Below are 14,945 nucleotides of genomic sequence, written 5' to 3'. Positions count from 1 at the left end.
TTCTCCATACCTTTTATTGATTAATACAATGCCCATCCTTGGACCTTTTGAACTCTGCAGTTTATCCTGAGAAGGTACCATGCCACCAAATAAGAGACATTCATAGCTGCATACTCTTCCCTGTCTTCGTGGCTCAGCACCCTTCTCTCCCCGGCTCTAGCAATCCCCCCTCTTCCTCCTCTCACTCTGTCCTAGTTTTTAGGTCTCGCCTGACCCAGCGCATGCGCTGGTCTGCCGATACTTATTGAGAGGGCTCCAAAAAGTGCTACCAGGCCAGCCTAGACCTACAGTGCATGTGCGCGGGCGCGCGAGCCGCGTTTTACCGCAATTACTTTCACTTTCGGCCGCACGCCCGCTTTGATGTTTGATCGTGATCGCGATCACTTTCACTTTCGCTGCTATGCATAGCCAATAGGTCTCGCTTTTGGGACCTTATAAGTATTTTGTTACGCAACTGTTGCATGGCTAAACACTTATAAGGTCCCAAAGGCGAGACCTATTGGCTATGCCAATGCTTGTTTGTTCTCCCACCCCATATACCTGAAATTCCCTACTTGACTCTGTATTGCGTTTTTCATATCAGAATGTTTACTTTCATGTTTTATTTTTATCGAGATTTTATTTCCCTGCGAAATTGTACTCCTGGCATGTGCTGTGCATTCAAAAAGATAAATTGTGCATGAAACAGGATGCTCAGCCAGGTTTCTATAAAGGCACACCCTAGCATAACATCCATACAGGCTCTGCAATCACTCCATCTCTAAAATGTACTAAGACTATTTCAGATCTGCCACTATCCTAAACAGATAAGACAATATTCTCAGCCAAATGTGTTCCTGTATCCCTGTTTCCACTCTTACATGTGAAGTGTAGCCTGTTTTAGAATGTTGCCGACGTGACAGTGTTGCCTGTTTAAAAGTGCCATAGGACATAATGCACTAGTAATGAGGCAAACAGGATACCCTTTAAGTTTCTGACACAGTAACCCATCTGCTGATCTCTAAATCAGTCTTTTCACCTGCTAAACTCTGAAATTTGGCTTCTGTAAATTCCACTTTATGGAAACATCCCTAAGACATGTCTCTATTTACTTATCTTCACACACCAAAATCACATATTCTCCCTACTCAATTCCACCTTTTTTCAGCATCATTGATACTGTTGACCGCTCCACCATAATCCTGGCTCTTACCTCCATTAGCATCATGGACGAAACTATTCTCTTTATACGTCTTTAATTGCTTGTTTCCAGTCTTCTGTTGCTCTTTCCATCAACCGTTCTGTGAAGTGGTGTTCCCCAAGGCTCCATACTTGGGGATCTCCTGTGCTCACACTACAATAAATCCCCTGGGGACATCATTTCCTCCTTTGGTTTTCCCACATCACCTTTCCAAGAAGGGCAACAAGACCAGTTTCTCTTTTTTTTTCGTTCACACCCTTCCACCAAGTTGCAATGTTAATGTTTCTATCATTTCTGGATGTTAGAAACTGGCTGGCACAGAGTTCTGTAAAGTTCGGGTCTGCAAAGACAGAGATCATCTGCTTCCTAGATACATCTTTCCCCACTACTCTTTCCCCTCTACACAGACGGCATTCCAGCATGCACAACCTGCTCCCACCTTACTCAATCGCTCTTGTGCTCCCTCTAGGTTCACTTCAGTTCCTCTTGGTCTTCTTGTTTGAAACATCATCCCAATTCATTCAAAGCTACTCCCTCCATTAATATATTTAGAAAAGAGCTCAAATACCATTTCCTGCCTCTAGAATGACCAGCTATTTTTCACAGCGCATCTACCCTGCACTCACCCTCAATATGTAAGTATGTACATATCTATACATTTCTATATGTTGTTTGCTTGTACAGTATGCATTTTGACATAATCAATCATTATCTACCACCATGTGTTTTCATGTTATCCACAATCTGTTATCTTTTCTTATGGATCATACTATGTCACTATAAGGAGCAACAATTAGAAGTGCTACTTAATTGTATTATTAAATGCGATGAAAATACATATACTAAAATACATATGGTTTAAATTGATACTTGTAGCAAAAGGAATACAAGCAGCTGAACCTGGTTAACCCTCTAGGAAAGCGTGGGAGCATGATGAACTGGTATGTGGAAGATGTCAAATGAAAAGGGAATAACATTGCTTCTCGCTCACCATCATGAAGGGAGCATGCAGGGTGCCATGGAGGGACAGATGTAGGTACTACAAGCTATTGAAGACAACAGAGTAAGGCTGATTTGTGAACAGGTGGCCAGATTTGTGTTTTTAACACAATTGTCAGTTTACTATGTACACTTACATAATAAATAGGAAGGGCAGTTTATTTACACATAATGATTCTTGCCCTGAAGTATGTGGATCGGCATTAAGTAGTCAGAAAACATTCAACTTAGCATACCATGAACAGCCAATGGTGGCCGGTCCGGATCTGGGGTGGCGGGTTGGAAGAGGGGTCTAAAAAAGAAAAATTCACTTACCTCCTGCTGTGCCTCTCCCACATCATCTCTACTTGTTTCGGGCCGAACAGGAAGCAGCCAGGCCCCCCTAAGCCAATCACATCGCTGCAATGTTGTGATTGGTCTGAGCGCCGTGGCTCGGTGCTCAGCCAGGGAATGGCAGCCTGGACATGTTCTCCAACCAGTCTGTAATACAGCCTGGGTGGAGAACATATTAAGTTCACATGACGCTTTGGCTGGCCCTCTGGGGCGTCATGCGCACTTCAGTGGGTACACCACTCCTCCCCTGCCCTGCTCCGTGAGCAGAGCAGCACCGCCCCGCAAAGCTGCCGCAGGAGGAACAAATAAAATTATGACATCAAGTTATTATCATTTTATTTTTCCTTTCTTTCACTGCTGCAAAGCAGTGTGGGGCGATGCTCCTCGTCTTTAGCGGTGGAGCCGCCACTGTGAGCAGCCTAAAAAGACCATGGCAACGGGGAGAATGGAGCTCTGGCTGCATTGCAAGTGCATGTGGAACCTATATTTAGTCCTGCCAGCCTTGAAACCAGCGAGCATTTGCTCAATTATGTGGGTAGTGATTTGCAGACAGGAAATGCACATCTGAACATGTTCATACTTTGAAGGTTCGTCCGTGTAAATATGATGATCTAGTATCACAAGGATTATTTTGTTTACTAACACATGTTCAACTGATCCATGGGGTTCTTTAACGTGATCACACAAGTACTCATTCCGCCTATGAAAATTGCTTGTGAAAGCCCTTTGGAATAATTAATCTCCCTCATCCACAGCAGAAATAGCACGTTCTAAATTGCTATGATTTCAATGATAAATGTACGGCATGACCAGTAACTACTAGAACGAATGATCAGCCTACAGAAGAGCATGGGCACCAATTCACAAAAATGCCAGGCGTAGCAGATGTGACATCACACACCCTTTGACCTTCACTTTCACTCGTACATACATGCTTACACATACACACACTCTCTCTCATATAAACACACCCTCAAGCGCAAACATGCACACAGCATATATTTCAAAGCATTGACTTTGCTCACCTCAGCTGCCAGTGAAGGTCATGTTCCAACTAATTGTACTCCATTTTTATTACCCTAATAGTAAAAAATGTAGTGAATAATTTAATATCATTCACTATTCGTGTAATAAAAAAATTGACAGAAAACAAGAAAGTGGAACCCCCACGAATGTCAATGAGGATGAGCTAGCCCTGTTTTCCTTGCACTAATGTTGCCACCTCTGAGGCCAAGGGTCACAAAGGCAGTGCCAGTTGTCCCAAGGGGCAAGCCAAGATTCGCAGCTGAGACCCCTAAATGGCTACCATGGAAAAGAGCGAAACTGGTGATGGACTGTACAGTAATTACGGTTATGAAGGCAGTTAAAATAAGGACATTTCTCAGACTGCAGAAAACTGAATACAGAATAAGGAGGCACCGAATCATACCTTCTCGAACATCTGCCTTCACAGCCTACAAGAAAGAGTGATACAAAAGAACATGTAGTGATTTACAGTTTTTAGTCAGGCCGAAACAATATGTATAGTATGCATCAATATAGCTCCTACAAATGTAACAGAAAAAATACTTTCTTCTAAATTAGACAGTTTAATCACATAATCAACTTTTTCTCTTATCAACGTAAAGCGCTAGATTTACCTAAACATTTAGTGCACAGTATACAGACTGCAGGCATTTGGTAGGGTTGTCCAAGGTCTGAGGTACTCTGAATCATATACGGTGAGGTTTCTCCACTGGATCCTGGGGGCATATTATCAAGGTCCGGCGTTAAAATGATCGCCGGTTTAGCGGCAGGAAACTGCCGCTAAAACGGCGATAATGGGCTTGATAATATGCCCTGGAGAATTCCAATAGAAGCCCAGGTTGACACCAGAACATGGACTTCTATTGGAATTCTCCGGGGCATATTATCAAGCCCATTATCGTCCCTTTGGAGGCAGTTTTCTGCCGCTAAACCGGCGATCATTTTTAACGCCGTCCTTGATAATATGCCCGCTGGTTCCTACTCTTATTGAGTTTAAGAACCCCCTGCAAAGCACAGCATGCTTAAAATGGAAGACATTCTGCTTTCATGTGCAAGTAAATCATGGACTACACTTTATCCAGACCCTTAAGATCACCAGTGTTTTTTTCTTCTCTTGGTCCCAGAAATGCCACTGTGTGCATGCATGAGTGATATCTTTAAATGGAATTTCAAATAAACGTAAGAAATTCTAAGATTTCTGCCGTGCATGCGCGTGCATGTAATGGAGTTTTTTTTTTTTTGCACTGCAGATGGCTCCTATGCTATGTGTTGTGACAAAGGCATTTTAGAAAAAATACAACATAGTTTTTTATGGGGAAACAGACGTTAGGATACACTATACCCTGATTATATCTTCTGAAGTCCTCTCCACTGATTTGAGCTTTTTCAAGACCCTGGCTTCCTTAGCCGATATTTGCAGCTCTTGCCTTTCGAGGTCTTCAATTTCTTGATCGAGTCTAAAAAACATAAAACATTGATAAGTCTGAATGTGGGTGGATAATGAGGTGTTAATTACATTGAATGCACTGCAGAAAAAAATCAGCTGGGCAGATTCTTCATGTATATTAAAATATCGGCTTGGCAAAAGTTCTATTTCTGAAAGTTACTTTGATTACTCCTGTGGCCACCGAAAACAGATCAATTTCTGGTATTCGGAAATGACAGAAAATAAACTTCCAAGAGTTGCAGTGAAATGAAGCAGAGCTTTGAGGTTGGTGCGAGTATGAGTAAATCATGTTTTACTATTTGTGCATACTCTTATCACTAGGCAGATTCATAACATTGATTATAGTAACCTTTGACCATATCCTAGAAAGAACAATTACATTTCTCTTTTTAGGTGAGCTACTCAACCCTATCGCCTTTGATGTACTGCTGAACACCTGAAGTACATCACAGACGACATTGCATATTACATCATGGATGACATTGTTAATGACATCATGCATCATTTTATTATTGACATCATTAATAATAGAAACCACAAACAATTGCTCTTTTCTTTATTTGTTCACTAACTTGCGAACATGTATTTACCTACACAACTTTGTGTCTGTAGCCCCCAACATTTCACACATGCTAATCACTTTCTTTTGCAACCAAGAAGACAGGGAGAACTCCCAGAAAAACCGGAGGTGGAGGAGGAGTGCTTCTGAATAGGTCTACAAAACCTTTCCTTTTCAGGGACCAGGTTAAGTCAGACTTTGTCTGCCTTTGACCCATAGGAGGTCACCATCAAGGATTGGCTGTCTGTCACGGTTTCAGTTGGAGTTCACCCAGGCGAACCGGGAGATTCATGGATGGAGTTGGAAGGCAGAGCTAATCCTGGTTTAGCCACAGCCCTGTCACCTTGAAATCGTAGTGTGGGAAATATCTTCCACTACAGGGCACCCTCTTCAAGTAAAAGTGCATAACACTGCCACAAACAAAAGAGTGGGAAGCATGGGATCTGCATTAGGATTGATGTAGTCCGGCATCGAGGATGCATCGTGCAGCTGAGGCGATGCATTGGTCCAAAGGAGCTGTAAGGCTGCATTTTGAGACTCTGCATCAACATCGAGGCAAAAGATTTGAGCTGCGAGGGCCTGTGTAGGGAATGCGTCACGGCAGTTCCGATGTGGTCTGTGAGGTCGAGTGGCAGTTCTTGCGCCGTGAGAATCCTCACAGCAGAGGCAATGTGTCGATTCTGCTTGGAGTTGCACAACACAGCAGAGGAGATGTGTTGGTTCTGCTGGGTAGAGCACCTACAGGCCTATAGCACCTACAGGCCCTATAGCACCTACAGGCCCATTTTTAATGGTTCCGGTTTTGGGGTGGCACCACTTGGCAGGGTAGAGCTCACAGTTTCAGAGTCCATGTGCTGGTTACGAGAGATTAGCACTTGGAGTCCCTCTTGGGGTCCTGGGTATAGGTTGCAGGTCCAGTCCTTCTCACCCAGGCAAGAGGGCAGCAGACAACAGATCAGCACAGCAGTCTCTCAGGGCAGCAGTGCAGCAGAGTAGCAGTCCTTTCAGCAGCACAACAGGCCTCTTTCCTGGCAGAGTCTTCTACAGGTCCAGAAAGGTACTGAAGAGTTGGTGTCTGAGGTCCAATATTTATACCAGATGCATCCTTTGAAGTGGAAGAAGCTTCTAGAGGTTTCTCTTTGAAGTGCAAAAGTTTCCTGCCTCCACTGCCCTGGCTCTAGACTAACTTTAGAGGTGATTCAGCCCTTTGTGTGGAGACAAAACACAGCCTATTCAAGGGTAAGTAGGTCTGTGCCCAGCTTCGCCCTCCCATACAGCCTGTGGTGGCCCATCCAGGTACACCTAAGCTCTCTATTGGAAGTGACTGTCTAGGAGAAACACACAAAGCCCATTTGTCAGCTACACCCAGTAATGTGACCCAGAGCCAGGTTACATGCACTAAATGGTTAAGGCAGGAAAATGCCAACTTTCTAAAAGTGACATTTTTAAAATTGTAATATAAAATCTAAATTTACTATAAAAATGGATTTTTCATTACAATTCCAAAGACACAAAATACGAACGGGTTACCTATTCCCATTTGGAAGTTACAGCTTATTAAATGTAATAGGACAACTCCAATGTTATCCTATGAGGGAAGTAGGCCGTGCAATAGTGAAAAACAAATGTAAGAGTTTTTCACTATCAGGACGAGTAAAACTTAAACATATCTGGTCTTCTTTTTCAATGTACTGCACCCTGCCCTCCGGGCTGTCCAGGGCCTACCCTAGGGGTGGCTTAAATGTATTGACAATGAATGTTTGGGTCTGGGATAAAGGTTTATTTGTCAGGTCAAAATGGTAGTTTAAACTGCACACACAGGCTGCAATGGCAGGCCTGGTGCATGTTTAAAGAGCTACTTCAGTGGGTGTTAAAAAACGTGCTGTAGGCCCATTAGTAGCATTTTAATTTATAGGCCCTGAGTACATGCAGTGCCACTTTACTAGTGATGTACAGGTACATTAACTGTGCCAAATGGATATAAGCCAATTCCCCATGTTTTAGGGAGAGAGCACAACCATTTTAGCACTGGTTAGCAGTGGTAAAGTGGGTAGAGTCCTAAGGACAGCAAAAATGAGACGAGCACAAACTAGCAGGGGTGAATGCAAAAAGTATAGAGGGCTCACAGAGAGGGCCACATCCAACAATAGTAAATACTTTTGCTCTTTAACAACCCATGCATGAGACAAAGCAAAGATGGAGCCGTATTTAAGCTGAGAAAGAATGAAGCTTTCCATGAAAATGAAGCCTGCTAGAGAACTGTGCTTTGCTCTATTGTAAACTTTCAACTGCATCACTTGTCTGCAGAACTAGGAGATAAGGATCCTTGCCTTTGGATTCCACAAGAACATATAGACATTGTTTCATCTGAGAAGAACTTCCATGCTTCAGGAACTTGCGCAAAGAAAATTGACTTGCTGTGGAGCTGAGACATGGCTGCTTGTGGTAGCTCACCTGCTGGAAGAACTTTCCCTGAGCCTCAAGACGGCTGTACAGGTGAGAGAACCTTGAGTCCAAACTAGAGCTGTTGCTCAGAAGGACTGACAAAGGGGATAGGCTCAGTAGAAGTAGGCCTGAAGAAAACTTAAAACTAATAAATAACATTCCTGTGATTCAAATCTTTGGGTCACTGGTGGGATTTCATTTACTTTACAATCCCAAAGTTGAAGGAAATTCCACTGGTGGATTGTACTCCAGATTAAAGTACTTCCTCCAGGAATAGGAGAATTCTCCATTACCACTCACTTTTTATTCAAGCCCTTAGACTGCTGGACCAGGAGGGAGCTAAAACGGTGGCACTCAGTGTTGTCCTTTCTTCTTCCTCTCCTCACTCCAAACTTTATTTTGCCATTCCCTCCCCTCTTTCTCTCCTTTTATTGTATTTCTGTTTTATTTTCCACAGTCATTCCTTCATATTCTCTCTCCCTTTCCCAATCTGTCATTCTTCCCTTCCTTTCCACTTACTCTTCTCTCTCTCCCTCTTGTCTCTTCCTCCTTCTGCCTCCTTTCTCATATTCTTTCATCTCTCTTTCTATCAATCTCTCCGCATTTGTAGCTCTAATTTCCTCACTTCTCTTTCCTCCTTTTTCGACATTCTATTGTGCCTCCTTTTTTGCCCTTCCCACTCTTTGCAACTCCCCTCACTATCTTCCTTTTTATCTCTCCTTCCATTTCTCCTCCCGCCAGTCTCTCTATCTCTTTCGCTCTCTGATCTTCTTTCTCATCCCCTTTTGATTTCTTCTTTCGTGCCAGAGAGGCCTGAAATCTTCATTCTAGTTAACATGTGACACAGTGTTTTTTTATAGTAATGTTATGACTAAAGAAGGTGTTCTCATTCCCCGTTTGTAAAGCACTTTGAAACATTTTTGATTGTTATTGGTTTTTTTCATCATTGAGACGGGGGAGGGGGTTCCCCTCCTATGATGTGCCTCTCCAGACCACTAAACACTGTTCTACTACCTGCAGTATTCTTGGAAGCCGGTAACCTGTTAAGATTCAATTGATTTTGATGAACCTCTAAATCCCAGATTCAACAAGTACTAGGATCATCAGATAACTTGCTCAAGCAGCCATGGTTTGGCAGCTCGACCGGTGAACATCAGTTTGGAGTTGTGCTGTCTTACCAGTCTAACTGCGCTGATGCGGGGTTCAGTAAGTGACTATATTGCGCAAGTGCAACTCTTTGAATCCCACTTTCAGTTATTCGAACCATCAACCTTACGGTTCCCACCACTTTGCACAAGCTAGCACGGACCAGTCTGAGAGTAGGCACCCACACTGCACATACATAAGAGTCTACTTAGCTTGCCTGCTTAGGCGAAGAGCCCACGCAGAGATCCAATTAGGATCACAGGCTGATGCTGGGCTGGGCTATCAACACCAAAGTCCAATAATACCCCCTTCAATGGCTGCATGTGGCAGACACAGAGAAAATTCGTCGGAGGGTATGAAATGCAGTCAGATCAGTCCACTTATTTGTGTAAGGATTCTGGGACCTTGGTAATGCAAGGAATTTCCCACAATGCGTCAGTCTAACCTAAGATGAGTGGCAGGGTAGGAAAATGGGAGAAATTAATAACACTATGTTACTGCTTGCAACCCCTTGTGGAGTTCTTTGCAACCCTCATTAATTAACTAATGTGATAAATAACCTTCTGACCGTGACTATTCTTTTGGCTTTTGCTGACCTTAAAAGCAAAGCTCTTTTTCCCCAATATTGCTCAGTATTTCCAGCCTTCAGTCTCCATTTTTCAATACAGAGCATTTTAAAAACATACAAAGACCACTCATTGGGGTCAAAGGGCTTGTAATGTCACCACTTGCAATGTGATGGGCGAGTCAGAGGGTAAGTGATGTAAATAATAGTTCTTCTGCAATTTTGGTGGATTTCAAATGCAGTTCCCATTCTTTAGAAAATGTTTTATATTGTATATTCTGGTGCCATCTTCTCACTTTGTGCACGCTGGTGGTACCTCTCTCTGGCCATCCTTCAACCATTAGCACAGTCTATTTCAGTGGTAGATTCATTCATATGCACATCTTGAGCAGGATTAAACTCACTTGACTGGAGCCAACCCATCCATTACTAAACCTAGACACCACACAACCAACAACCATCCACAACTGGTGGAAAGAAACCCAGGAACCATATGAATAGGGCACCCACATTGAGGAAGCACTATGACAACACAATAACACAGATTTAATTTGTAGAAAAGAAAAGTGCCGGGGCTATCGCCAGGAGGCAGTTTGCATGAGCCCATTTCTCCTGTTGGCACGTTTAAGGCCAGAGCTGCGACTCCGGAACTTGGGAACCAGGTTTGAGTCTTGGTGTCGGCTCAACGTCCTGTGATTCTGGGCAAATCACATAATGTCTTCATGCCTAACATAAATGAATGTGTCCTTAACTGGTGCTCATGAAACGCGCTGTTGTTGATGATGAAGTGCTGGTGCTGAGCACCGGAAACCACAGACTCAAATTAAGCACTGCACTATCGGTAGAATGCCCAATATAAATATTCATATCATAAGGTATATTTATCCATGAGAGTGGTGGGAAAAACACTAGCAAGTAGTGAGGTCTCTGGAGGGGGCCAAATCGAGCCCGATGCCCTAGCTCCCTCTGTCCTAACTCCCCACCCCTTTGTGCCCCACCACCACAGCTGCATAATGCACCAGGAGCAGACACAGAAAAAATACACCCTTGCTACTCACATTAATTTGTCCGCTTACCTAAATTGTACAGCAGTGTTGTTTCTTTAAGCTCTTTAAACATGACTATGTATGTGTATTTACCTAAATTTAAACAAATAGATATATTCATATATACATGCAAAGTCACATTTAAACATTTTAAGGGAATATGTATAGACAGATTTTAAGCGGATGTCTATATCCTTCGTTCCTGGCCTCGCCAGTTTTATATGTGGCCTAATGTGTGCGAACACCTCCCCCTCCCAAAATAAAATGATTGCTCGTGAAGCCACTGCTGGCAAGCACAGGACAAGTATTGTTTTGACTTTAGCTATGTAGACGAGCAGCTGTCTCAACAGTCTTAGAGGCTTCAGAGGATGTCGGCAACGTTAAGTACATAAGACCCTGCGGAAAAGAAAACGTACATTGTAAGCAACCATTACCAGAAAACATCCCGATCGATGTACCTGCGGGGCGCCCGCAGACTTCCCGGGCTTCATTGTTTGAGCAAGGCCCCGCCATGGTTTGTAGCTGTAGTTATTGTAAGGTACCGTAATGATACAAGGATCGCACATAAAAGCTGAGCACAAGGAGAAAAGGATTTATATTTTGTCACTGCCCTAGCAGTTATGTCTGCGAAACACTTCTTTGTCGAATAAGCTGCTCCCAGACATGTGGACAGAAAGACTCGGCGAACAGCTATTACAAAATGGCAAGCAAGGGCTTGAAAAAGCCCAGAAAGAGGAAAATGGTTCCCATCTTCTCTTAGAGATGCACCTAAAACTTAGAAACGGAGCATTTGCCACAGAGAAAAAATGCACTCAGCTGAGAGAAAGGTTATGAGCAGTGGTTGGAGGTTTTTATGAAAAGAGCAGGGAATTTACCTAATTTACCATAACTTGAAAAATGCTATGGTCCTGAATTCACAAAGTATTTGCACACTTTCGTTTATATTATGTGTACAAATACCCGTATTTCGGGGCTTATTTACAAGTCCCTTGCGCCACTTTTGCGTCACTTTTAACATGGGAAAAGTAAATCTGCCCCTTTGTTCAATCCATCCTGGGAGTTGTCCGGTGTTGCAACCGCGGGGACCAGGGCGTGGATGAGATTGGTGGGCCCTGTGGCAGGGTTACCTCACTCAGGCGCGGAATGTGTTTTTTGAGCCAGAAACATTTCTTAAGCGAAGGTCACTTGAGGTCTGTGCCCTGACTGAAATCCGCAGTTCAACTGCCTCACAATTACTGAGGAAGCTATGCCAGAAGCATCATGTGAGTACAGGGTGTGACTGGCAGAGGAAATAGATTCGGGCAGCAAATTAAAAGTGGCCCTGTTAGCGAATCAGATAGCTAAATAGTGGCCCACATTTACAAATCAGGGCGGGTTTATAATTGTAAAGACAAGCTGCGTAGGTGTTTGGCAAGGTATGGCAGACTGCAGGCAATGTTTGTGGTAATATCGGAGAAATCAACAGTAAAAACTGTCCCAGCAGAGCATAAGACAGACCCACAAACAGCCAAAAAACACAGTCCATAGACTAACCTTTCAGACCATCCCTTAGCGCACCGCCTGATCAGGCCAGCCTGACCCTGCGTGAGAAGGCGAAACTCCAGCCCGGCCTTTCATGGAAGGAGCTGCTGAGCTCGGCCCCTTGTTGCCATCAACTCTCCCAGGTCATGACAGTTCATCTCAGCCAGTGTGTGCTCTTCTGCCAACAGCAGCTAGAATGCTAGGACTTGTGGGCTCAAACATAAAGCGTGAGAAGTGAGGCCACTCCAAATCCAATCATGGATAACGCTGAGGCCAATCAGAAGGGGGACACAGGGGTCATTAGTACCCAGCCCCTCCACATTTTGAGGGCACACTTGTACTGCAACATTTATTTACAGATTTTAAGGTGAAGCTGCCTTATTTGTTAATGACGAGGCAGCTAACATGGTAGATAAAACTAGATGAATGAATGAATATAGATTTATAAAGTACACATTGCTGCATGAACTTAAGATCTACTAACAGGAAAGGAAGGTGGCAGGGGAGCGAGACTACCATGGAGGCGAAAATAGACATTTCTTGAAATATTTCCTAAAAAAGAAGGTAGTGGTGAATTTTACGCATATAACCAGGAAGTGGGTTCCACAGTTTTGCTGACAGGAGAGAAAGACCATGCTGCCCTCTTAGCACTTTCTGATCTTACGGATCTTTACAAGATGAAGCGAAGTAAAAGGAAGAGAGCTTGACGGGTGGATGATAGGAATTTCTCCTTCATGTGGATAAAGTCTAAGTTTTGGATCACTCTGTGTGTAAAGCCAAAAGGATGCACTGCTATACTAAAAGCCAGTGTTAAGTCATGAAGGTGGGATTTTAATAGAAGATTTGGGGAGACCAAGAACAATCCAGCAGCTGTTTTGTGCACAATGTGTAACCATTGCAGGAGATACTGAGGGCCCCAGGAACCAAAGCAATAACATAATCAATGCTGGAGGAGAACAGTGCTAGGACCGATATATATTGTGACAAAAGAGGAATAACTGGAAGTGGAAAGCGCCCGAAGTACCATAAAGCAGGTTGCCCACACCTGATTAATGTGGGCTGCAAAATAAAGTAGGTTATCAGACCTAATGCCTAGACTCTTTGCTGAAAGAGCAGGAAGAGGAACTGCTAAGTTCTGAGAAGCTTCATTTTGGAGACCAGCCAATTGACTGTTTCCGACACATGAGAACCTCCATCTTTTCACCATTTAACTTCAAACAGTTGGACCTCATCCATATCCTGACTTCTGTCATGCATTGCAGAAACTTAGGGGCTGTTTTAGAGTCAGGCAGAGAGGAGAACTCCATCGCAACAGCATAGATGCTTATGTTACCTGCAGGTCACAAGTCACAACCTTCTAGTATAGCTGAGCGAGTTATGCTCTGGCATGTAGGAGCTGGAAGGCATACGTTTAGAATCTTGCTGGTTTCTCAATCTTTCTTTATTCTAAGGTTCCTAGAAACGTATTCATTCTGTAGTAATAAACACTTATTAGTAAGTGGTATTTAAATCTTTTTTAGTGTAGTTACTCATATGGACAAATTTTTTTTAATTCAAAGGTTATTATTGTTTTTAGAAATGGAGCTATATATTTGACATTCTGTTGTGCATGCACATTCCATACAAAGCACGAACAAGCCAAAAAGGCATCTTCAAATAATAGAATATCTCAGTGAAATGACTAACTGAGTGTCTTTGTTTCCTCAATGATGTTAAGGTGCTGAAATCCAGCTCACTCCAAACCAGGATAAGACTCGAACCAAAGGAGTGCTGGTGGCCCTTTCAGTGAAGCATTTGTGTTTGGGACTGAAAATAGACCTCTCTCGCTCCCTGGTGGTTGCTGCTTTGAACACAAAGCATACAAAGTGCAGGCACTACTGAATGTGTCCTCCTGGATTCTGCAAATCGCACCAGGACACGTTGAGCTCTGGTCCAGCTGGAGCCCCCTGGTTTCCACCACTGCCTGTGTTTCTTTGTGCTTCGGGTGCTTGTTGTTGTTTTTATCATTTATAGATGGAGGGCGCCACTGACTAGGCTGTATGTAAAAACCAAGACTTGATGAAGTACTCACAAGTGAAGAGGGATCTCCTTGAATGTATTCCTTACAGCTCATAAGGGGAATGTAAAGTGGAGCGCTCTGCACCGACAGCAGAATGATTAATGTCTTATATAAAGAATCCAGAATTTCGCAATTATCTGTCTTTGGAGGAAAACATGCAACAGCGAAGTGCTAATTATGTAATCAGAGCAGAACTCTGCTATATTTTGGCTCCAGCAGTAAACATCACTCATGCATAAAGCTGCAGGCCTTAGGCAGTGATTTCAGCTGGCAGCCTGTTTCTTTGGGTATTATTCAGAAAGTGTGAGCAAAGCATTGATTTGTAATGTGGCTATGACAGACAATCGTTTGTTTTTGTCTAGCTTTGGTTTTTAGCAGCACAGTTATAATTTACTCTGGTCCTGAAGCTGGTTCTGTCCATGGGTGGGAACATTTCCAAAACGGCCAATCTTTGCCATTCACGTAGTTCGTAAGGTTCGCTGAGATTGTAAAATTCCCTTGCTAGAGCGGTTTTCAGCCTGGAAGCAGATCACACAATACAGTGTTAATTTTTTTCAAAGCAATTTTCTCAGTCTAATTTGCTGCATTTTATTCACAGAAACCTATTAATAGCATGTTT

At 43.2% G+C, this 14,945-nt stretch overlaps 1 protein-coding gene across 1 annotated transcript in view; it reads right to left on the bottom strand.

Annotated features, from left to right (window-relative positions):
* PALMD (palmdelphin) overlaps nt 1–14,945 on the bottom strand; it is a 199,034-nt gene that overhangs the window by 21,000 nt on the left and 163,089 nt on the right. The window contains exons 4-5 of the mRNA XM_085601862.1: nt 4,881–4,995; nt 3,942–3,966 (exon numbers count right to left, since the gene is read on the bottom strand). Coding sequence (XP_085457988.1) covers nt 3,942–3,966; nt 4,881–4,995 — 140 coding nt within the window. The remainder of the gene's footprint in view (nt 1–3,941; nt 3,967–4,880; nt 4,996–14,945) is intronic.

The sequence above is a fragment of the Triturus cristatus genome, chromosome 4_2 (genome assembly GCF_964204655.1).
Source record: "Triturus cristatus chromosome 4_2, aTriCri1.1, whole genome shotgun sequence".
In the NCBI taxonomy this organism is placed as follows: domain Eukaryota; kingdom Metazoa; phylum Chordata; class Amphibia; order Caudata; family Salamandridae; genus Triturus; species Triturus cristatus.
Note: the sequence above shows the minus strand (reverse complement) of the source record. Positions and strands in the feature narration are given on the sequence as shown.